Source organism: Chiloscyllium plagiosum, unplaced genomic scaffold (genome assembly GCF_037043375.1).
Source record: "Chiloscyllium plagiosum isolate Xiang-an unplaced genomic scaffold, Cpla_swu_hap1 HiC_scaffold_28, whole genome shotgun sequence".
Lineage (NCBI taxonomy): Eukaryota > Metazoa > Chordata > Chondrichthyes > Orectolobiformes > Hemiscylliidae > Chiloscyllium > Chiloscyllium plagiosum.
In genome coordinates this window covers 30,174,762-30,198,841 of record NW_028270166.1, presented here as the reverse complement: position 1 = coordinate 30,198,841, position 24,080 = coordinate 30,174,762, and the positions used below count along the sequence as shown (strand labels likewise).

Sequence of the window (24,080 nt, the reverse complement as noted above, 5' to 3'; positions counted from 1 at the left end):
CCAACTTGTTCAGGATTTAAATGTGAAATGTAATTTCTGAAAAAGGCTGGCCAAACATAAGCTGATTGCGTAGCCTTGTCTGCATGGGTTTGAACACTGGTCACAGATTTCTGTGGGTGTAGTTTGTATAAAATCAAACTATTGAAGAGCTTGCTTCTGTTCCTGTGGCACTAATAAGGACACTTCATCGTGCCCCATCATGTTAACTCGGGGTCATCTAACTCTTGAGTGTTTTATTATCAGCAGATGATGGGAAACTATTTGAACAGAAGATTTCTGTGATACTTTGCCATCAGACCCACACATTGGGAGGCCCAAGTAATCCATTCTTAGTTGATCCTAATCCTCCTTAATCTCCATTTTCAAATGAATTTTTGTTCCTCAGCATGTTGCTCAGGACCTGCCTGTGTAGCTGTTGTCTAACTGTGTTAGTGATTCTCCATCTGAAGCTGTGAAGTCTGGATACACAGAGTTCCCAGTCACTCTTTGCTCTCAGCTGTTTATTTGCATTCCACAGGACTAAGTGTAGTGACACTCCCAATCGATTCATACAGTGTAGAAAAGGCCCTTCGGCCCATCGAGTCTGCACAAGATAATTACCACTAAATGTGAGCTAATCTCAAGTTCCTGCACTGGTCCCATTTCTTTGAATGTTATGAAATTTGAAGTACTCAATACATTGATAGAATTCATACAGTGCTCCTGGTCTTGATTTTTGTTGTGGCATTACAGAGATGACACAATGGTGGATTTGTTCATTGTCAATGAGTTAAATCCTAGGATTTCCTCCTTACAATTTATTGGGAGTACCTATTCTCATCCTCCCCTGGACAGCCCCTTGGAAATGATGATAACTTGCTTCCATTCCAGTTCAGTGGGTTTGGGATGTCCCAAAGCTGAAGTCAATGTTGTTGAAGAGTCACCTAGGCGCAAAATGTTAGCTGGGTCTCTGTCCATGGATGCTGCCTGACCCACTGTGATCCCCAACATTTGCTATTTTCAGTACAAAATCCAGCATCAGCAGTGACTGGTTCCTACACAATTACATTTTATTGTGTTGGATTGCATTATCAAATAGATGATTGCTTTACATCAGAATGATGTTGTGTTATCTTGATATACTTTATTACGAAAAAAAGGAATGTTTTTTTCCTTATTACATATTATACCTCCAGCTAATAAACTGCCATGTGTTTTAAAATTGTACGGATCAGTGATAGTCGGTTGCAATTGTCAGAGTTACAGGTGATTTACATTTCTGAATGACCTTCAAAGGGATGGAATGAATATCTCAGAGTTTATTGGCTTCTCTTGACTCCCATCTGGATAGGAATTGGAGATTGCAACACAACTTTGTGTAACTCTTACCGATCCATGTCCAATACTAGTGAGTGAATTTTGACATTGAACAGAAATGAAATTCAACAGGGACAAAGGCTTTAAAAAGCTGATAATTAATCACTTCCCTATTCCTTTTATACTGACAGCAGAGATATGAACTAAATTCTTTGTTGCTTAAAGTGTTACAGGTAAGCTCCAAATAGCTCTAAATTCATTCTGTATCCCTTAGACTGAGCTGCAGTCCAACTGTTTATTTATTTGAATCATTCATTCATGGAGCATGGATGTCACTTTGCTGGGTCAGTATTTATTGGCCATCACTACTTACCTTTGAGATGATGGTGTGAGCTACCTTATTGAACCATGGAGGTCACATATATCTGCAGTCTTGTAAGTTACAGGATTTTGATCTAACAACAATGAAGGAACAGCAGTATAGTTTCAAGTTAAGGTTGGTGTGTGGCTTAGAGGGGAAATTGCAGGTAGTAGAGGTCTGGTTTGGAAGGTTCTGATGAAGGAATCATGCTGGTTGCAGTGCATCCTAAATATAAGTGATCAGAGAGGGTCTGTGTCCTAATCATGATGCTAAGTACCACAGACACCGGAAAATGGAAACCAAAACAGAAAGTTTTGGAAATACTCAGCAGTTCTGGCAACTCAGTGGAGAAGGCAATGTTTCAGGATGATCATTGGCCTGAAGCATTAACTCTTTCTCTCTCCACAGATACTGTCAGACTTACTGCAACTAAGTACAATAACTAGTTTTGGTTTGGTTCTTGTACATGACTACATTGGCAGAAATTTCACAGGGTTTGTATGGCGGGAGTTCTCATTTATGAGACTGACCTTTGAGGCTGGGTGTTCAAGACTGAGGTAAGCCCCAGATCTATACAACAAAATTGAAGAGTGTTTTTCATTCTCCTCTAGGCGGGTCAAACAGCCTTGATGCTGGCCGTCAGTCACGGACGTATTGAGATGGTGAAGGCCTTGCTGGACTGTGGAGCTGACGTTAACAGTCAGGACAATGAGGGGTCCACTGCACTGATGTGTGCCTGTGAGCATGGGCGGGCAGAGATTGTGAAGGTGCTCCTGGACCAGCCAGATTGTGACATCTCATTGAGTGATAATGTAAGTTTTAGACAGAGTCGCCACTGAGCCTTATGTTCCTGAAGCAATAACAAAAAAAAGATTAGCTGGAAAAATATGCAAAAACCTTTGATTTAGCCACAATGGAAGAGTCTGAACTGCAGATCGTACTTTCAAGGATCTTGCTATCTGCTGACAGCCAACTCACCCACTGAGGGTTGGAATGAGAAATTCACAGGAAGAGAGAATTCAGTGATGTGGAGACAGAATCAACACAACCCAACCTGCAAGATCGAAGGCAGTGGGTGAGCGCCGGGTGGAAGGGACAGGTTAAATCCAGCAAGTGCTTGTCTGCCATCTACCCATCCCTGTCCCTTCTACAATGATCCCAATGATGTCAGCCACTGAAACATCAATCACAGTGCAATCCTGTGGAGTGCCATGGAGACCAGTGCTGAGGTCTGAACTACACTCAAATCACAATGAGTCAATTCCCAAGAGATCCACTCATAAATTTGTGTTAAGTGGAGCTGGAAGAGGGTCTAGAGGATCCCTACGTGCCTACTAGCTGAATAAGTTGCAAAGATCAGTGAATTTAACATGAAATTTGTGATCTATCTTTTGTGATAATTTACACAATCCATTTACAAAACTAATCATGGCCCCAATTTTCAATGTCCACTGATTGCAGTGGTTCAAGGAGGCTCTTCAATTGCACTCATTATCTCAATGCACAGGTCTTTACTTTATTGATGTACACAATTCTAATTAAGGTTAGCACATGGTCCAGTATTTTTTCTGGTCATCTTCAGTGATTTAAAATAATAATTGATTATTAACCCACTTACAACTGCAATTTTTTTTTACAAAGGAATCATTGAATCCCTACAGTGTGGAAGCAGGCCATTCAGCTCAACAAGTCCACACCAACCCTCTGAAGGGCAACCCACCAAGACCCAACCCCCACATTTCCCATAGCTAATCCACCTATCCTGCACATCTTTGGACCCTATGGGTAATTTAGCATGGCTAAACTACCTAACTTGCACATCGTTGGACACTATAGACAATTTAGCATGGCCAATCTATCTAACCTGCACATCTTTGGACTGTGGGAGGAAACTCATGCAGACACAGAGAAAATGTGCAAACTCCATACAGACAATCCCTGAAGCTGGAATTGAACCCAAGCCCCTGGTGCTGTGAGGCAGAAGGCCACTGTGCCACCCCATTATAAAACTGCACCAGGTTACCAACCTTAAATTCATCAAGGAAAGCATTTTAATGGGAAAAAAAACACAATTAAAATCTAAAATGTTGTCTAATTCTACTGAGTTGTGGAAGATTGCAAGTGCATGATAGAGGAGAAAGTGAGGACTGCAGATGCTGGAGATCAGAGCTGAAAATGTGTTGCTGGAAAAGCGCAGCAGGTCAGGTAGCATCCAAGGAGCAGGAGAATCAGGAAGAGAGCTTCTTTAAGGAAGGCATCCTTGCAAGAGCTTTCCTGAAGAAGGGCTCATGCCCGAAACATCGATTCTCCTGCTCCTTGGATGCTGCCTGACCTACTGCGCTTTTCCAGCAACACATTTTCAGCAAGTGCATGATAGAGCAATTTTAGCTGTAACCTATTCAGTATGTTTTGGGAAACTTCATCCACTGGTATTGACCTGGCTGATGACTCGGCTCAATGATGGTTGACACAGTGTAGTGGGGACACCAAAAGGCTTTTGGTGGTAGTGCAGATGCTGGTGACTTGAATTTGGAGTTGCCCCATCAGTAAACGCTTGCAGTGTAAAATAATACAGTACAAGTCAGAGTCATAGAATTGTACAGCAAGGAAACAGATCCTTCAGTCCAACTCATCCATGCCAACAAGATATTCCAAATTAATATAGCCCAATTTGCCAGCATTTGGCCCATATCCCTCTCAACCCTTCCTATTCGGATATCTTTTAAATGTTGTAATTGTACCAGCCTCCACCACTTCCTTTAGCAGCTCATTCCGTACACGCATCACCCTCTACATAAAAACATTGCTACTTAGGTCCATTTTAAATTTTTCCTTTCTCACCTTAAATCTATGCCCTCCAGTTTTGGACTCCCTCAGCCTGGAGAAATGTCCTTGACTATTTACCCTTTCCGTTCCCCAGCAAAATTTTATAAACCTCTTCAATCTCCTATGCTCCAGTGAAGAAGTCCCAGCCTATTTTTAGAATTAAAACCTTCCATTCCCAGCAACACCCTGGTAAATCTTTTCTGCCCCCTCTCCAATAATATCCATCCTATAACAGGGCAACCAGAACTGCACACAATATTCCAGAAGAGATCTCACCAATGTCCTGAACAACCTCCAATTCTTTGGGGCAGACATTAGACTCGGTTATGAATATGGACAGATCCTACCTCATAAAGTGGTGGGATGGGGGTAATTGAATACTTTTTAAGAGGTGGATAGATTCTTGTTGTGCTGAGGAAATCAAAGGTGACCAGGAATTAATGGAAATGTGGAATTTGGAACACAGATTAGCCATAATCTTATTAGATGGTGTAGCAGAAAATGTGTTGCTAGAAAAGCGCAGCAGGTCAGGCAGCATCCAAGGAGCACGAGAATCGACGTTTCGGGCATGAGCCCTTCTTCAGGAATGAGGAAAGTGTGCCAATCAGGCTAAGACAAAAGGTAGGGAGGAGGGACTTGGGGGAGGGGCGTTGGAAATGCGATAGGTGGAAGGAGGTTAAGGTGAGGGTGATAGGCTGGAGTGGGGGTGGGGGTGGAGGCTACCTCCTGTCCAAAATCCACAAACCTCACTGTCCCGGCCGACCCATTATCTCAACCTGCTTGTGCCCCAACGAACTCATCTCTGCATACCTCAACACGGTCCTGTCCCCTTTAGTCCAAGAACTCCCCACCTACATTCAGGACACCACCCACACCCTCCACCTCCTCCATGATTTTCACTTCCCCGGTCCCCAAAGCCTTATCTTCACCATGGACATCCAGTCCCTGTACACCTCCATCCCCCAACACGAAGGCCTCAAAGCCCTCCGCTTCTTCCTTTCCTGCCATACCAACCAGTACCCTTCCACTGACACCCTCCTTCGACTGACTGAACGAACTGGTCCTCACTCTGAACAACTTCTCTTTCCAATCCTCCCACTTCCTCCAAACCAAAGGAGTAGCCATGGGAACCCGCATGGGCCCCAGCTATGCCTGCCTCTTCGTAGGATACGTGGAACTTCCGCAGCTACACTGGCACCAGCCCCCACCTTTTCCTCCGCTACATCGATGACTGTATCGGCGCTGCCTCGTGCTCCCACGAGGAGGTTGAACAGTTCATCCACTTTACTAACACCTTCCACCCTAACCTCAAAATTACCTGGACCATCTCAGACTCCTCTCTCCCCTTCCTAGACCTCTCCATTTCTATCTCGGGCGACCGAATCAACACGGACATTTACTATAAACCGACTGACTCCCACAGTTACCTAGACTACACCTCCTCCCACCCTGCCCCCTGTAAAAACGCCATTCCATATTCCCAATTCCTTCGTCTCCGCCGCATCTGCTCCCAGGACGACCAGTTCCAATACCGAACAACCCAGATGGCCTCTTTCTTCAAAGACTGCAATTTCTCCCCAGACGTGGTCGACGATGCTCTCCACCGCGTCTCCTCCACTTCCCGGTCCTCCGCCTTTGAGCCCCGCCCCTCCAATCACCACCAGGACAGAACCCCACTGGTCCTCACCTACCACCCCACTAACCTCCATATACATCGTATCATCCGTCGTCATTTCCACTACCTCCAAACGGACCCCACCACCAGGGATATATTTCCCTCCCCTCCCGTATCAGCGTTCCGAAAAGACCACTCCCTCCATGATTCCCTCGTCAGGTCCACACCCCCCACCAACCCAACCTCCACTCCCGGCACCTTCCCCTGCAACCGCAAGAAATGCAAAACTTGCGCCCACACCTCCCCCTTACTTCCCTCCAAGGGATCCTTCCATATCCGTCTTAAATTCACCTGCACCTCCACACACATCATTTACTGCATCCGCTGCACCCGATGTGGCCTATATATTGGGGAGGCAAGCCGCCTACTTGCGGAATGTTTCAGAGAACACCTCTGGGACACCCGGACCAACCAACCCAACCACCCCGTGGCTCAACACTTCAACTCCCCCTCCCACTCCACCAAGGACATGCAGGTCCTTGGACTCCTCCATCGCCAAACCATAGCAACACGACGGCTGGAGGAAGAGCGCCTCATCTTCCGCCTAGGAACCCTCCAACCACAAGGGATGAACTCAGATTTCTCCAGTTTCCTCATTTCCCCTCCCCCCACCTTGTCTCAGTCCCAACCCTCAAACTCAGTACCATCTTCCTAACGTGCAATCTTCTTCCTGACCTCTCCGCCCCCACCCCCTCTCCGGCCTATAACCTCCTTCCACCTATCGCATTTCGAACACCCCTCCCCCAAGTCCCTCCTCCCTACCTTTTATCTTAGCCTGCTTGGCACACGTTCCTCATTCCTGAAGAAGGGCTCATGCCCGAAATTTCGATTCTCCTGCTCCGTGGATGCTGCCTGACCTGCTGCGCTTTTTCAGCAACACATTTTCAACTCTGATCTCCAGCATCTGCAGTCCTCACTTTCTCCTAGATGGTGGAGCAGTCAAGAGAGGCTAAACGATTTACTTATGCTCAAATTTCAGGTTCATTTGCAACATGCTTTGCAGCTTCAGCAATTTTCTGTGGTTTGTATTTATCAGCGAGAGACAGTGGTAACTATATCTGTTGTTGTCTGTACTCCCACAGGATGGCAGTAATGCACTGTCTGTAGCCCTGGAAGCCAATAACAAGGACATCGCTGTCTTACTCTATGCACACATGAACTTCAAGCCACCATTGCCGGTCAGTAAAATATTGTAACTCAGCATTTTTAACAGTTTTGCAGGGGCATGGTGCCAGATGCTTTGGCAGTGGCAGTGTGGGCTATTGTCCACCTTTCTCTAATACCTCTCCTCATTGATGCTGGAAGAATATCTGCTCTGCCTGAAGCCTGCTCCCCATCTCAAGTCAGACAGCCCTTGAGCAGGCAACAAATGGCTTACTTGGCTGCAGGTTATTGAGAAAATTGCTGTTTTCAGCTGTTCTTCACTCAAGGCAACATTAGGTAGCTAACTTGCCCAGTCAGCATGGATGCGAAAGTGAAATATTGTGGATGCTGAATCAAGATTTAACACTTAGTATCAAGTGAGACATTATGTCTGTTTGTCTGCACAGATACAGTTTCCACACTGTAAGCAATCTAATCTAATCTAATACTGCTAGGCCTGTTGAGTTTCTCCAGCATTTTCTGTTCCGATGTCAAATTGTATGATCCCAGCTCTGACATTTTATAGCACGAACAGATTCAACGTTTTTTAATCTGATTTTTATCCATTTGCCTCTTGGCCTTTGGTGCAGTCTAATTTAGGGTCCTCCTCCTGCCTGAATAATCCAATCTGTTACACCAGGACTGCCCCAGTGTGGTCACTGCTTCCCTGTGAGGATCACTGCTACCTTTGTTCAATACTGGTTTTGCACCTCAGTGCTTGGAGCACTCAAGAAACAATGCTCTTTCTTTATTCATACCAGGCTCTCAACAGCAAGTGGCAGCTCTACTGAGGTACACTTATGTAATAGCCATGGCTCAGTTGGCTGTCTCCAGACAGAAGATTGTAGGTTTAAAATCTTTATGAGAGATTTTCTGCAGCTATCTAGGCTGGCATTACAGAGCAGTATTGAGGTGGTGCTGCTGCATGGTCAGTGCTGCCATCTTTCTGGTAAGATGTCTGTCCTTTTAGAACCCATGATTCTATCTGAAAAAGAGGCAAATAAGTGTCTGAACCAATAATCAGCCGAAAGTAAGGACTGCAGATCAGAGTCACAAGTGCGGCGATGGAAAAGTACAGGTCAAGCAGCATCCGAGAAGTAGGAGAGTCAACATTTCAAGCATAAGGTCTTGATGAAGCTGCATTCCTCATAAACAGCTTATGTTTAAAACGTCAGCTCTCCTACTTGTATGCTGCGTGACTTGCTGTGCTTTTCCAGCACCACACTTGACAACTCATCACCTCACTACATGTAGATTTAACTGTAAAACATGCTGGGTCATCCAGAGGTAAAAATGCAGGCGAATGTCCCCAGTTGGGGCATTCTCCTAATTTCCATTTCATTGTAGCTGTCCGGTTGTGATGTTCTTTGTAATAGCTGCAACATCCAGCATGAGGGGAGCTGTATTTCAGTCATGCTACTTTGTATTTTCAGGACACTTCATAACCTGGCAACAGCTGCAGCCCAGGATCCGGAGCTTGAAGCCACAGTCATTCCTATCCTGTGGTTTCTGTACAAATATTTTTGAACACAGATTTTAGGGCAGGCATTGGCTGTTGACTATCTATAATGTATTACTTAGCCAATCACTGTCAATTATATTGCCAACGTTGTATTAAAATATTATAAATGGTCACAATTTGTATTTTCTATAATTATCTAATTGATTTAAGTCTCGATGATATTCTAGCTCAAGGTTGTAAATTGCACTGTAGAAGGAGGAATATCTCTCAAAACACCAAAAGCTACTCCACTCATTGAATGATTAGACACAGGTTGAGGACTTCAGTTATTAAGAACAGAACAGAACAGATGAAGTTGCCCAACTGAGGAAGACATGAGGTAGCATTGCACCCAAATCTGATTGGGACTTGAGACAGGGGGTAAGATAAATGGCATTTCAAAAAAGATGCCACTAGCTTCTGAAGGCAAAAATCATTGTATAACTTATGCTGACTTTAATCACTTGATTATTTCATGATATGGATGTCATGAAATGCCTACATTTGTTACTGTACCCAGTTTTCTTGATCAGTGGTTATTTTTCAGCACGATTTGCAAGACAAATTGTTGTGGACTGATATATACATATAAGCCACAGATAAGGCAGGAGATTTCAGTCCTTGAAGATTAATTTCAGAACCAGATGAATTTTGACAATTAGATTGTTTAATTGCCATCATGATTTGGTATGAGCTTTCAATTTCAGATTTTATTAGCTGATTGAATTTTAAATTCCACTAATTGAACACATCAATATAAGCCTGGATCTCTGGATCATTAATCCATTAGGATTACCATTATGCCAGTCTCCACAAACATAACATGGGAGGAATGCACAGGTAATATTTCAGAACAAACCCTCCATCTCCATCAAGTATTATCAACAGGCCTTATAGCTTGACATTCCCAAACATGGTAGCTTCCAGATATAACCTGTGGTCTCTGCTGGAAAGCAATATTTTCCAAGGAGATACTATCTTCCCTGATACCTTTAGCCTGGCCACAGAGAAGGAAGCAAAGAGACACAGCTGGTACAAACCAAGACAAAGACTAATTCCGGTTTTAAAAACGCCTTTAACACATTTGATATAATGACTACTTTTCACAAGTGTACATTGTGCGCAATCTGTACACTATTACGCATTTTATAATGGTAATCCCTATATTAACAAGGCTTTTTGTTAAATAATGGACAATTAATCATATCCCCAATGAACCTAACAAAGTCATTCACAACAACTTGCATACATTAACAAAACTTAATGTAAAATTTAAGTTTATCCCTTATAATAGATTCCAACATTTTACTTCTGTAGTTCAATTTTTCTTCCCTTTTGAAATAGTGGAGTTACATAGGCTACTTGCAGTCTTTCCAAGAACCTTTTCAGAACCTGTAAGATAGTCACCAACTTCTACACTCGATGTGCTCATGTAGTCCAGGGATTAATCATGCTTTAATCCAGCTAATTTTCCAAGTACCACCTCTTAATACCAATTTACTTTTCTTTTTTCACTTTCAAAAAGTTTCTTGATCACCCCTTATAGGTTCTAAATTGCTCCCAAACCTTAGGCTTAACACATTCTGGCATCCTTAAAAAGGCACTTACTTTGAGTTAACGCAATCTAATTTTTCATCAATCATGTTGATTTACACCTCAGGAATGCTTATTTATAGAAATACTACATGGTCTACTAATAGGACTGCCCATCATTTGACAAATTTTTGACTTTTTCCCAACCCACCTTGGACAACTTGTATGTATCTTTATAACTTCCCTTTCTTCAGAAAGACCCTAGTTTCAAAATGAAACTGCTTTCGAGTTTAATGTGAAATCCTAATATCTGATTTATATCTGCCCAAAATGACTTTGGTAATTTATAGCACCACACAATGTTCTTTGCCTCTGGCTATTTCTTAGTTACACCCATTAAATTCTATGATTCTTCTATCATATCATTGAATCTTAATCAAAGACTCTCAATGATGAGGCTCAGTACATTTAAAGTGCTACTTATCCCTCCTAAATAGGAAAGAGCCTTTGATATTCAGTTTCAACTTTGTGCATTCTGTAGCTCCATCTTAGCAATGGCATATAAATAACTATTGATATCCATCTGTGCATTAAAACCTTTTGCAAATGTTACTGCTTTCAGAACCATGGGATCTGTACAAAACAGAAACAACGTACCTCAACATTCGTGCAATCATTACCCCAGCAACACATTCAACCACTGAACTGATTTCTATACTCATTAGTACAGGGGACTGAAGCTTGATTACCATTTTAGAGGTCCTACTGTTCAATCCACTTCCTGACATGAAATCGGTTTTTGTGTCTTGCTGTGCCTGACCTTTGCCCATGCTAATTTTATTTTACTAATATTATATTATCTTGAAGTTTAATTCTTATTGGTACTGATAAATCCTATTAACACCCAATGCTGTCTCCTAGTTGCAATAAACAAAGCTATACACTGAATTCTCATGTAAATCTGATAGTGCTCCTGCCTGTGTACTCTCAATTTCTTTTGCCTCAACTTTGCTGGGCATGCTACTGCCATCAATACTGCAGCAACGGTTCACAAAGATTACAGTTTCTGGTTCGAAAGCAATAGATCCCAAGCTGAGAAACTGGGCCAGGTGGTATGGCTTCAGACTCCCAGGATCAGTTTAATAATTTGGGTACTAGGATTGGTAATATGGCATTTACCATATGTGCTAGTGAGTGATTTGCAGCAAGCAGCATCTCAGTTCTAGAGTAGCTGGGTGCTAAACCGGAGTTACAGGTTTTCAAAGCAGCCCACCAACAGGAAAAGCATCTGTCCTCACATGTATGCATACTTTCCTTTGAGAGAAAACAAGTCACATTGAAACATGTTTTCCATGAAAACTTGTTATAGGAAAAAGAAAACAGGCACAAATTCTGCATTAAAATTTTTTAAGTGTTTATTATCCCATTGTCAAAATATGTGAAAATGTCCGCAACCAATTATCACAACTGGCATCAGCTTTGTTGATCTGCAAAAGAAAGAAAGAAAAAAATAAAATATGTAAGACAATGCAAAGAAACAAAAGTTATTTCCAGATGATTACATTGAAAGACAAAGAGCTTACATTAACTTGTACTGAACTTTGATTATACTGCAAATAGGAAAACTAAAGAATTTGGTCTCCATATTACTAAGTGGATGCAGAGGAGTTAAGATGCAAAAGATTTACTAGAATGACACCAGGATAAAGATTATAGCCATTAGGAACATCTGAATTTAATAGAGCACAAGCAGACGTTAGTATTAGGCAGAGGACAGATTTAGAATTAAAGATCCAGAGAATCATTGAGAAAGGGTATTTGCCTGGAAGCCAGTTAGAACATGGATCTTGCCACTGCAGTGAGGGGCTGACATGACCTCCAAGAATACATTTAAGTGAAAGCTGAGTAAATGGAAGAGCAAATGGAAAAGAGATGCCTCAATAGGCTAAAGCAACAAGCCACCTCCTACCCATTAAACAAAAGCACAGACTTGCCAGGCTAAATGTTACATTTCATGGTCTTTATCACGAAGAGGCTTATCTGCCTAAACTTCCTACACTGGTAATTGCTGAGCAAGTAATTTATGCATCTTCATAATTACAAAAGATGCCCTCATGCATCTCATGACAACTTGGATGGATGGAGCTCTTGAAAACAGCTTTCTGAATTTAGACAAGTACACTCTAACAATGTATATTCATAAACTAGCCTCCCATCAAATGCATCAGATATCCTTCAGGTAAGAACAGGTCAATGCCTTTACATCTGAAATTTTAGCTGACTAAAGCATTCATGTTTACTACACTGTAAAAAGAAATATCAAATACAACCATCCTTTTTCAAGCAAGCATAGACACCAAAAATCAAAAGTCACATGTTACTATACTTCATACATAACCATGCTAGCAGCTCTTGAAAATTGTACACTTTTAATCAACCTATTCAGAAATGTAATGACACCTCTGGAACAGGTTAAACTTTAATATGGGCCTGCTGGCTCAGAGCTAAGGACACCACCAATGCACAAGCACCCTTAAACATGTGGAGCTCTCACCAAGATATACAGTAGTTAGAAACCAAGTTTTAACAGCCAAGAACTTTCAAATGTAACATTTGTCCAAATATGATGCACCAGGATCAAGCAGATAGCGCTTTGAGAAAACGTTAGACAAACCAACGTTTGGGCAGCTAGGTGGCAGTGGTTAGCACTGCTGCCTCTCAGCGCCAGAGACCCGGGTTCAATTCCCACCTCAGGCGACTTGACTGTGTGGAGTTTGCACATTCTCCCAGCGTCTGCGTGGGTTTCCTCCGGGTGCTCTAGTTTCCTCCCACAGTCCAAAAATATGCAGGTTAGGTAAATTGCCCTTAGGGTTAGATGAAGGGGTCTGGGTGGGTTGCGCTTTGGTGGGTCGATGCGGACTTGTTGGGCCAAAGGGCTAATCTAATCTAATATCCTACATTGAAGTTATAAAAACCAAAGTGACTTAACTGGAAATAGAAGATCCTGAAGACACCTGGCTAAGTGAATGTTGAAAGGTTGCTTCTAGAACGACTTTAAAAACAAGGGACATTGATTTAAAACAGCTGAAGAAACATTGACATTTGAGGACCCTTGGAATGCCTTTCCTCAATAGGCAGTGAATGCAGAACATTTTATTTAAGGTAAAGGTGGGTGTGTTCTTGACCATGAAGGGGTAGACAGATTCAGGAATGTAGAATGGAGGCTAAAACCGGGTCAGCCATGATCCTATTCAATGAAAGAACAAACTTGAACAGCCAAATGGCCTAATCTCAATCCTCATTTGTAAAATCAAGAATTGAAAGCTTTACTTTTAGATTTCAAATTGGAAGGTAAGTTAGTTGAAGTTTATTATAAGTGCTTTCTACCCAACATCAACAGTTCATATTTGTAAAGTGATTTAAGAATGGAAGGCGACATAAAAGTAACTATCCTGAAATCTTCAAATCTCAGGAACTGTTAACTTTACTTGAAATTTCTCTGCCAAAACACAATTCAAGATTCTGGGCTTAATGTAGAGCAGTAATACTGCCATCTCGAAAAGGGCTAGTAGGTGAAGTGCATTTGCTTTTGATATTCTTTGTCAGAAGCTTTCAAGAATTAGATATCACTGCAAAAGTGTTAAATTCTTAATTTAAGCTGCTTTAAATCGATTTTACACAATATAATGCAAGGAAAGCTGCTCCAACACCTAGTTAATTTTAAAGGATGTAGATTTGCACTTACCTCATCCATTAATATTTCAGATTTTAAATTTCCATCTACATTGCTTACAACACGCCTATCATGGCCGACGAGTCACTGGCTCCAATACACATCTCTGGAGGGCACCGCAGTTCACAACCTGCCAACGAGGTCTACTGTTTTTCTTGCACTTTATTTTGTGAACACAATGTGTGTTCAACTGCTCATGTTTCAAATTTAGCTCAGTATGAGAGACTTTAAATGCCAACTGGAAGTCAGTGGAAATTCACAAAATATACACGACTGTCCATTACACTGCTTCAAAAGTTTCCATGACATTCGCATTTACACTTTAGAAATCTAGGCTGGCTGAGCTATTGAGAAATGTCAGGATGCTCAGTCACACTGCTCACTAAGATTGCAGCAAATTCACCATACCAGACAGGAGGCTAACCCTAGAATTTTCTCTATGCACCTTCAATCCAAGATCTAAAATGGTGGTTAGCCCCGCTGCCTCAGTGCCAGGGACCCAGGTTCGATGCTACACTCCGGCAACCATCTGTGTGGAGTTTGTACATTAGCCATGGGAAATGCAGGATGAAGAGGATTGATGAGGACAGAGTGGTGGACGTGATCTATTTGGACTTCAGTAAGACTGGTTAGCAAGGTTAAATCACATGCAATACAGGGATAACTAACACATGGATACAGAACTGGCTCAAAAGGTAGAAGACAGAGTGGTGGAGGGTTGCTTTTCAGACTAGAGGCCTGTGACCAGCAATGCGCCACAAGGATCAGTGCTGGGTCCACTGCTTTTCATTTATATAAACAATTTGGATATGAACATAGGTGACGTGGTAAATCAGTCAGCAGGTGACTCCAAAATTGGAGGTGTAGTGGACAGCAAAGGTTATCCCAGTACAACAGGATCTTGATCACATGGACTAATAGGCCAAGGAGTGGTAGATGGCGTTTAATCTAGATAAATGCAAGGTGCTGTATTTTGGAAAGGCAAATTAGGGTTATACACTTAAGGGTAAGGTCCTTGGGAGTGTTGCTGAACATATAAATCTTGGAGTACTTGCTCATAGTTCCTTGAAAGTAAAGTCCCAGGTAATTAGGATAGCGAAGGTGATGTTTGGTGCTTGCTTTTATTGGTAAAATGATTCCTGATGAAGGGCTTTTGCCCAAAACGTCGATTTTGCTGCTCCTCAGATGCTGCCTGAACTGCTGTGCTCTTCCAGCACCACTAATCCAAAAGCTTGCTTTTATTGGTCAGTGCATTGAGTATAGTAGTTGGAACATCATGTTGCAGCTGTACAGGACATCAATTAGGCCACTATTGAAATATTGGTCACCCTGCTATAGGAAGGGAGTGAAACTTGGAAGGGTTCAGTAAAGATTTACAAGGATGTTGCCAGGGTTGGAGGTTGAGCTACAGGGAGAAGCTGAATAGTCTGGAGCAGAGACTGCGGAGTGATCTTAGAGGTTTATAATATCATGAGGGGCACGGATAGTGTTATTGGACAAGGCCCTTTTCCCCCCAAGGTGGGGTAGCCCGAAACTAGAGGGCATTGATTTAAAAGGGACCTAAGGGGCAATATTTTCATGCAGAGTGTGGTATATAGTGTATAGAATGAGCTGCCATAGAAGTCATGGAACAGATCATTCTGCTATGATGCACATTTCAGTAACACAAATTAGTCAGTCAAGTTACAACGAATTGGGGACACGTCTAAAATGTTAACTTTTAGAATGTGTTGGTTGTAACACTATCACATGGCCAACACTAAGCACGGTTTCTAAAGCGCGGATTTTCAATAATGCGGGCTTGCATGAGAACAACAATCGCATTGATTACATTACAGTGTGGAAACAAGCCCTTCGGCCCAACAAGTCCACACCGACCCGCCGAAGCGAAACCCACCCATACCCCTACATTTACCCCTTACCTAACACTATGGGCAATTTAGCATGGCTAATTCACCTGACCCTGCACATCTTTGGACTGTGGGAGGAAACCGGAGCACCCGGAGGAAACCCACACAGACACGGGGAGAACGTGCAAACTCCACACAGTCAGTCGACTGAGGCGGGAATTGAACCCGGGTCTCAGGCGCTGTGAGGCAGCAGTGCTAACCACTGTGCCACCGTGCCGCCCACATTGCAGAAGAACTACTGTACAATTACAACATGTAAAAGGCATCTGGATGGGTACACAAGTGGGAAGGATTCAGAGGGATATAGGCCAAATGGGCCTGGATTAATTTAGGATATTTGGTCAGCATGCATCAGTTGGACCAAAGGATGTTTCCATGCTGTATATCTCTAAGGACTTTGTAATGCTCAGGAGGGTTGGTGTGGACTTGTTGGGCCAAATGGCCTGCTTCCACACTGTAGGGATTCTACAACACCGAAAACAAAGCCCCAGATAAACAACTCCCAAGGAAAAGATCAAACCTATATTTATTTTACATATTGGAACACCTTAAAGTATTTTACAGCAATTATTTTCTAGTGTCATTGTTCTGACATCAATTTGTTGATAGCAAAATCTCAAACTGAGGTAAGTGACAAGTTAATCTTTGCCAATGTGCTTCTAATTTTGACAACAGCTGATACAAGTAGTATAACTGTGCAGTCCCATTATTAAAATTTGCTTTCAAATGCTCCAAGTTTCACACTAGTCCTTGTTAGCTTCTGATGTGTGGCTCTTGCCTGGTCACTGCAGTAGGACCTTTATCACTGAAGCCCCAGTTAAAACATCTCTTGCCATCCAATCATAGCAAATCCCATTAAGATTTATGCTTCAGAAACAGGGAAGTTGTAATAGCTAAAAGTTCTTTCCACAAGCTCGAGAATGGCAACAGGAGAATCTGGGAACTCACTGTCAACAATATATCGGAATTTAATTTTCATTTTACCACAAAGAATTTAGAAACTGCTGCAGTAATCATTTTTATTAAAATTCAGTGAACTACCTTCTATCGCAATCTTCTTGCTTCACGCTCAGATTCCAAAAGTGTGAGTACATCTCCCTCACGGACTGGCCCTTTCACGTTTCGAATGATGGAACGGTTGCTGTCATCCATAAATTCCACACGGACCTGCAGATAAATCAAAGAATTAGAACAGAAGAGTTGACTCAGCAGCAACACACAAAATTGCTCAGTTATGCCATTATGACAACTAACCAAGGAATGCAGGAAAACAACTGTATATTAGACTCCATTTAGAACTGGTTAATACGAGTTATCTAGCAGTATTCAAATTCCTCGATACAGGCAAAGTTTGAACAAAGATGCTAGCCAGTTGACAAAACCCAGTTGCCCAATTAGAGGGATTCTCATTTTAGAAGAACTGCAGCAACATTCATAATATATAACATGCCCAATTCTTTAGGCCGATTCACATGAACTTTAATGCAGGACTGTAGGTTTAATCTGTGCCTGAAAACAAATATACCTATTGCAAAAAATGAACTTAGATTTCAAAATACAGATATATTTGTGGGTCAATGGTGTTTTGATTTTTTTAGAAAGGTTAGAAAGTGACATGGACAACAATCTAAATCCATTTGAGAAGACATGACACGAGTCAACTGCCCAGCCTGTGGTATTAGTGTTACATTACTGGTCGAGAAACTGTTGAAGTTGAAGGTATGTATTGTACCTTTAAGAGAGCAAATGCTATTCTGAACTGAGAGATTATAAGCATCTGCGTCATATGACTAGATATTTTCATTTATCCAGTACACTGAGACTATGTAACATTTGTCTGTGAAATAGATACCAAGTCAGTTGCTGTTTTGACAACAATTTCATTTTAACCAGTTTAAATTATGTCCCAAGAATACTAAAACCCAATCGAGTTTGAATGTTTTGCCAACATCGAACAAATGAGACGATCTGATGTTGGGGGTATAAAAAAGGCAAGCATTTTGAAAATTAGACAGAGCAAATGCCATCAACACAAATCCAAGAAATTAGGAAACACTGTCAAAAGGTACCTTTTCAAATGAAACACATTCACAGTTAAAAAAAAGACAGACGACACTCAGATCTTTAGCTAGAAGATAGAGGATGACATGGTTTTGAAGTTAAGCTGATGTAATTTTAATAAGCGTTTTATTGGAACAGTATACTGTATTAGAGTTGGAGGCAAATGGTAAGCAGTTAAGAGAATGGGGCTTAGAATTGTGAACAGTTTTGCTTAATGTTCACTTTTAGAGTTAAAAAATAAATTGATGTTATTTTATTTAAATAGTGGAAATTGGAGAGTTCACTCATTTAGATTACAAGGAGAGGTGAGCTTTTCTGGGTGTTTAATTAACAGAAGAGCTCACTGCCATGTTGTAACAGGAATCTTCATCTTCCAGTTCAGTTCAGATGACAGCAGTTTTTCCCCTAACAGGAGAATAGAGTCTCAGTTCAGATGAACCAGGCACCTCAGGAAAAAAAACTTCTAATCTGTGCAGTTTCTAAGCAGAGAGTCTGGATTTATGTATTCAAGATGTTAGGAAAGGAGAATGTTTAGACCATCAAAATTGATAAAGATATATGACAACAGAAAGGAACCTTAAAAAAGGATTTTGATCCAAACCAGGTGTTAAAGTCTAATCTATGGTGGAACATTTAAGCCGGAGGATAAATTTGTTAACCTAAAAAGTAGTCAGCCTATACAATTCTGTACAACGGAAAGCTTTTGAAGTTAAAATTTTAAATATTTCCAAGAAAGATATACACTTCTTAGGGCTAATGGAATCAAAAGGTATAGGGCAAAAACTGAAATTGAACTGCATGATTAGCCATGATCAAACTGAATGGTGCAACAGCTCATAGGATCAGACAGCCCACACCTGGTCTTAATTTCCATGTTCTGTGTTATTATACTTCAAATAGATAGGAGGTTGAAAGTTCATTTTGATGTTTGTATTAAAACCAAAGTTTCTCTACACATAGCTATTTCCTTTTTGACAAATAAACTTGCATCGTTATTTAATAAAGATCTGGCATCTCAAAATGACTTAATGACTAACAACCAAATTAATTACAAAAATTAAACATTATCGACCAGACAAGTTCTCATTCTGGGACTTTATTTTAGCGAGTATCAGCCTCAGTTGGGATCATGTTAATATGCAAATATTCTTGGGAGTTATACACAGTCTCACATTTGGATGTGTGACCTCATACATCCAAACTTGTTTTATATGGCTTTCATGCTCCAGTTTTAAAAGATACTGCAGAACTGATTCCTTACCTGAGTACATTGCCCCTGTGAGCCAGTCCTTCCAAGAATTTTGGTAACCTATTACAAAAAAAATCACTTAAGCAAGTTGCGAACTGTCAGCTATACATAACACAGAATCCAAATCCCCACAGTGCAGAAAGAGGCCGTTTGGCCCATCAAGCCTGCACCATCCCAACCCAGATCCAACTTATCCCCACAACCCCACATTTACCATGGCCAACCACTTAGCCCGTAAATTTCTGGTCATTACAAGTAATTTACTATAGCCAATACGCCTAACCTGCACATCTTTAGATTGTGGGAGGAAACCAAAACATCCGGCAGTAACCCATGCAGACACTGGGAGAACGTACAAACTCCAAATAGCTAGCTACCCAAGGCTAGGGATCAGAGTTGATCCCTGCACTGTGAGGCAGCAATGCTAACTACTGAACCACCTTGCTGCCCATACCTATACAATCAATAGATTCACTCATGCAGTACCTTTAGATTGACAACATCACAAGTACTGATCAAATTTTAAGTAGTTCAAAGTTTTTCAACAATCCAGCCTCAACATCAGTATACCTCCCCTCCTCTCCCTACCCCAGCATCAGCAGCATCAACTAGAGGGCATAGGTTTAGGATAAGGGGAGAAAAATTTAAAAGGGACCTAAGGGGCAACGTTTGCATGCAGAGTGTTATGTGCATATGGAACAAGCTGCCCGAGCATCGCAGGCTTATACAACTACTTTATTTAAATACATCTGAATGGGGTATATGAATAGGAAGGTTTAGAGCGATATGGGCCAAGTGCTGGCAAATGGGATTAATTTAGGATATCTGGTTGGCATGGACAAGTTGGACTAAAGGGTCCGTTTCCGTGCTGTACATCTATGACTAACTTTACTGCACTTACTCAAACCTTGTCTTCAAAAGCTCAAAACCTCAACTTCTCACAGCATTTCCACTGCAGCAATGGCACATACACAGGCCTAACAATCAGAATTAGTGATCTTTGAGAAGATTTGTAGCTTAGGTTGAGGTTCTGGACACAAGCTTGCTCACTGAGCTGGAAGGTTTGTTTTCAGACATTTCGTCACCATATTAGGTAACATCAGTGAGCCTCTGGCGAAGCACTGGTGTTAGTGACCCACTTTCTATTTCATCCACATAAATAGAAAGAAGGTCAATAACACCAGTCCTTCACTGGAGGCTGACTGATGTTACCTAGTATGGTGACAAAACTTCTGAAAGCAAACCTTCATCCGGAATCAGAATCTCTGTAGTGTGGAAACAGGCCCTTCAGCATAAGTCAACACTGATCCTCCGAACAGTAACCCACCCAGAGCCATTCCCCCTACCCTATTATCCTATATTTATCCCTGACAACTACACCTAACACATCCCTGAACACTACAGGCAACTTAGCACGAGTCAAGACTAGAGCCGTGCTGGAAAAGCACAACAGGTGCCAGTGTAACCACGGAAAATGGACCATTCTACGTAGCCAATAAAGACAGGCATAGCTTTCACCTGGAGGAAGTGGGAGGATTCGAAGGAGAAATTATTAAGGGTGAGGACTAATTCAGCCAAACAAATGAGTGTCAGTGGAAGTGTACTGGTGGGGACGTCAGGGGAGGAAGAAACAGAGGGCTTGGAGGACCAGTCATAGCGGACAGAGGTGCAGAGGGATTGGACGTCCATGGTGAAGATGGGGTGTTGACGACTGCATTGGTGCCACCTCGTGCTCCTGTGAGAAGGTTGTGCAGTTCACCAACTTCACCAACACATGCCACCCCGAACTTAAATTCACTTGGAGCATTTCTGACGCCTCCCTCCCCTTCCTGGACATCTCCATCTCCAATGACGACTGACTCAACACTCACATTTTTTACAAACCCGACTCCCACAGCTACCTGGATTACACCTCTTCCCACCCTACCTCCTGCAAAAAGGCTATCCCGTATTCTCAATTCCTCCGCCTCATCTGCTCCCAGGAGGACCAATTCCACTACAGAACACACTAGATGGCCTCCTTCTTTGAAGACCGGAATTTCCCTTCCCATCGTGGTTGAAGATGCCCTCCAACGTATCTCATCCATGTCCCACACGTCCACCCTCAAACCCCACTCCTCCAACTGCAACAAGGACAGAACCCCCCAGTCGTAATCTTCCAAGCCACCAACCTCTGCATAAACCACATCTGCCGACATTTCTGCCACCTTCAAACAGACCCCACCACCAGGGGTATATTTTCCTCTCCACCCATCCGCCTTCTGCAAAGACAGTTCCCTCCGGACTACCTGGTCAGGTCCATACTCCCGAATAATCCACCCTCCCCTCCTAGCACCGTAGGAATTGCAAAATCTACACCTACACCTACCCCACCCCTCAAGGCCCCAAAGGAGCCTTCCACATCCATCAAAGTTTCACCTGCACATCCACAAATGTCATTTATTGTATCTGTTCCTCCCGATGTGGTCTTCTTTACATTGGAGAGACTGGACACCTTCTCGCCGACTGCTTTAGGGAACGTCTCTGGGACACCCGCACCAATCAACCCCACTACCCCATGGCCGAACATTTCAACTCCCCCTCCCACGTTGCCGAGGACATGCAGGTCCTGGGCCGCCTCCACATTCACATGATGCCTGGAGGAAGAACGCTTCTCATCTTCTGCCGCGGAACACTTCAACCCCAGGGCATCAATGTGGACTTCACCAGTTTCCTCATTTCCCCTCCTCCTATCCTACCCTAGTTCTAACCTGCCAGTTCAGCATCATCCTCATGACCTGTCCTACCTGCCAATCTTCTTTCCCACCTATCCACTCCACCTCCCTCTCTGACTTATCACCTTCATCCCACCTCTTGCACTCTTAGCTACCTTCTCCTCATCCTGTTCCTTGGATGCTGCCTGACCTCTTGTGCTTTTCCAGCACCACTCGGATCTAAATTCTGACATCCAGCATCTGCAGTCCTCACTTTGACCCACAATTTAGCATGGCCAATTCACCTAACCTGGACATCTTTGGATTGTGGGAGGAAACTGGAACACCTGAAAGAAACGCACACAATGTGCAAACTCCACACAGTTGAAAGTGGTTGGAATCGAACTCTGGTCCCTAGCCCTGTGAGGCAGCAGTGCTAACCACAGCCACCATGCCGCCCTTAGGAAATTGCACCCAGCTATATTACAGTCTCCAATTTCAATTGAGAATTTTACTAGCCTAAAGCACTGAAAATGCTATTTTTTTAGAGCAATAACTTCATTTCAGAATTAATTTGGTATCAAGACTAAAACCATGGCATTTCCACCTTGAAATAACTAGTTTCCTAGTGCAAGCATATAAAATATGAACAGGCGACCATTTGGCCTCTCAAATCCACTCCCCCATTCAAGATAGCAACTGATCTTTTTATTTTGCATTCACCATTCTCTTTAACTCTGAATCGCCTTGCCTAACAATGATCTACCCAACCATCTTCGAGTGTAACCACTGGCTTCTTAGGCAGGCATTTCCAAGTTGCACAATAAGAGAATGTCTTGTGTAGAATGGGCAACAATATTATAACAGTGCCACTTGGTTCTAGACTGACTCACAACAAGAAACATTCATTTGTCAAACCACTGAAAATCTTCTACACTTTAAACTAGCTCTCCCTCAACTCCACTGCAAACAAACACAACATATCCTCACTACATCACTCACTTATTCCAGGTAACAATTTTATAAGCCTCATCTGAACTGTCTCCAATGCTTTTACATCATTAAACAGGACAAAAATGTTCATTAGTTAAAATGCGGTCACAGCAGCAGACACCTGTAGGATTCCACTTGCCATACACTAATCAGTTATACAAAGCCTCAAATTATAGTGTTTTACTGCCAACCAATATTCTATCCACTACCTCTACACCATGAGCTATTTTCTACAATCTTTGATAAGTCACCAAATCAAACACCTTTATATATTCACAAAATAAATCCAGCCTGCAGTTTCTTTTATACACCTTTAGACGGTTTTAATTACAAAAGTAGGGACTTTTGTTCATTTATTTAACCAGGGTTATTTTTTAAAAAACTCTTTAGTGCTTTGCCAATTAATCGGAGACTGCAGAAGTCACTGGACCAAGGCTGAGAGCTATTGCTCCAAATGCTCCGTACATTACACGGCCTCTTGAACGGCAGCATGAACCACGCCAAAGCTTCAAAGAGGGAAGGCCAACACCAGGGAGATTAATCATCCTAAACTCGGGAATACCAGTCACTGAATCGATTACTGGAGTGGGAGGGGAGAGGAGAGAGTGGACAGGGGAAAATAGGAGACAGAACCCCCGCCCCCCAACATCAGGGCGGTCACGGAGGGGGGGGGGGTCCAGTATCCCCTCACTGCAGAGCAATGGGGTGGAGGCCAGGCCGGACTGGGGGATGAAGGCCGCCGCTTTGGCTGAAAGCGGTCGGCGCAGAGCAGCCAGAGTAGTAGATAAGACTCCCTCCCTCCCTCCCCACCACCACCACCACCACCACCACCACCGAGGGTGCGGCCTGAAGCGCTCTCTACCTTACCCGGGCGAGTTTAACGTTCTGTGTCCGCGGTCCCTCCATGATGGCGGCGGCGCTGAGAAAGGAGCACGTGGTCCGCGCCGCTCCTATTTATACACAACCCAGGGCCCGCCCCCCCCCGTGCCCGTGCCCGTGCCCGTGCCCGTGCCCGCGCCCTGTCAACTCCCCTCAAAACAAACAATCAATAACATCCCACCGACAACGATAACACCACCCCACTCCGTATTTCACATTATCACTAA

General features: G+C 42.7%; 2 protein-coding genes across 5 annotated transcripts in view; one reads left to right on the top strand and one right to left on the bottom strand.

The window, feature by feature from the left end:
• The window catches only part of kank3 (KN motif and ankyrin repeat domains 3), a 58,702-nt gene extending 49,763 nt beyond the window's left edge, over positions 1–8,939 (top strand). For all 4 annotated transcript variants that reach the window (XM_043721064.2, XM_087976086.1, XM_087976087.1 and 1 more), the window contains 3 exons: positions 2,269–2,469; positions 7,241–7,336; positions 8,735–8,939. In XM_043721064.2, the coding sequence (XP_043576999.2) occupies positions 2,269–2,469; positions 7,241–7,336; positions 8,735–8,746 (309 nt within the window). In that variant the 3' untranslated portion in view covers positions 8,747–8,939. The remainder of the gene's footprint in view (positions 1–2,268; positions 2,470–7,240; positions 7,337–8,734) is intronic.
• Positions 8,940–11,725: 2,786 nt separating this feature from the next.
• On the bottom strand, positions 11,726–23,945 carry rps28 (ribosomal protein S28). Its single transcript, XM_043721068.2, has 4 exons — positions 23,842–23,945; positions 19,301–19,348; positions 17,020–17,145; positions 11,726–11,822 (listed from the first exon to the last, which is right to left on the bottom strand). The coding sequence occupies exons 1-3, from the start codon at positions 23,878–23,880 to the stop codon at positions 17,023–17,025; spliced, it is 210 nt and encodes a 69-aa protein (XP_043577003.1). The 5' UTR covers positions 23,881–23,945; the 3' UTR covers positions 11,726–11,822; positions 17,020–17,022.
• Positions 23,946–24,080: the final 135 nt, after the last annotated feature.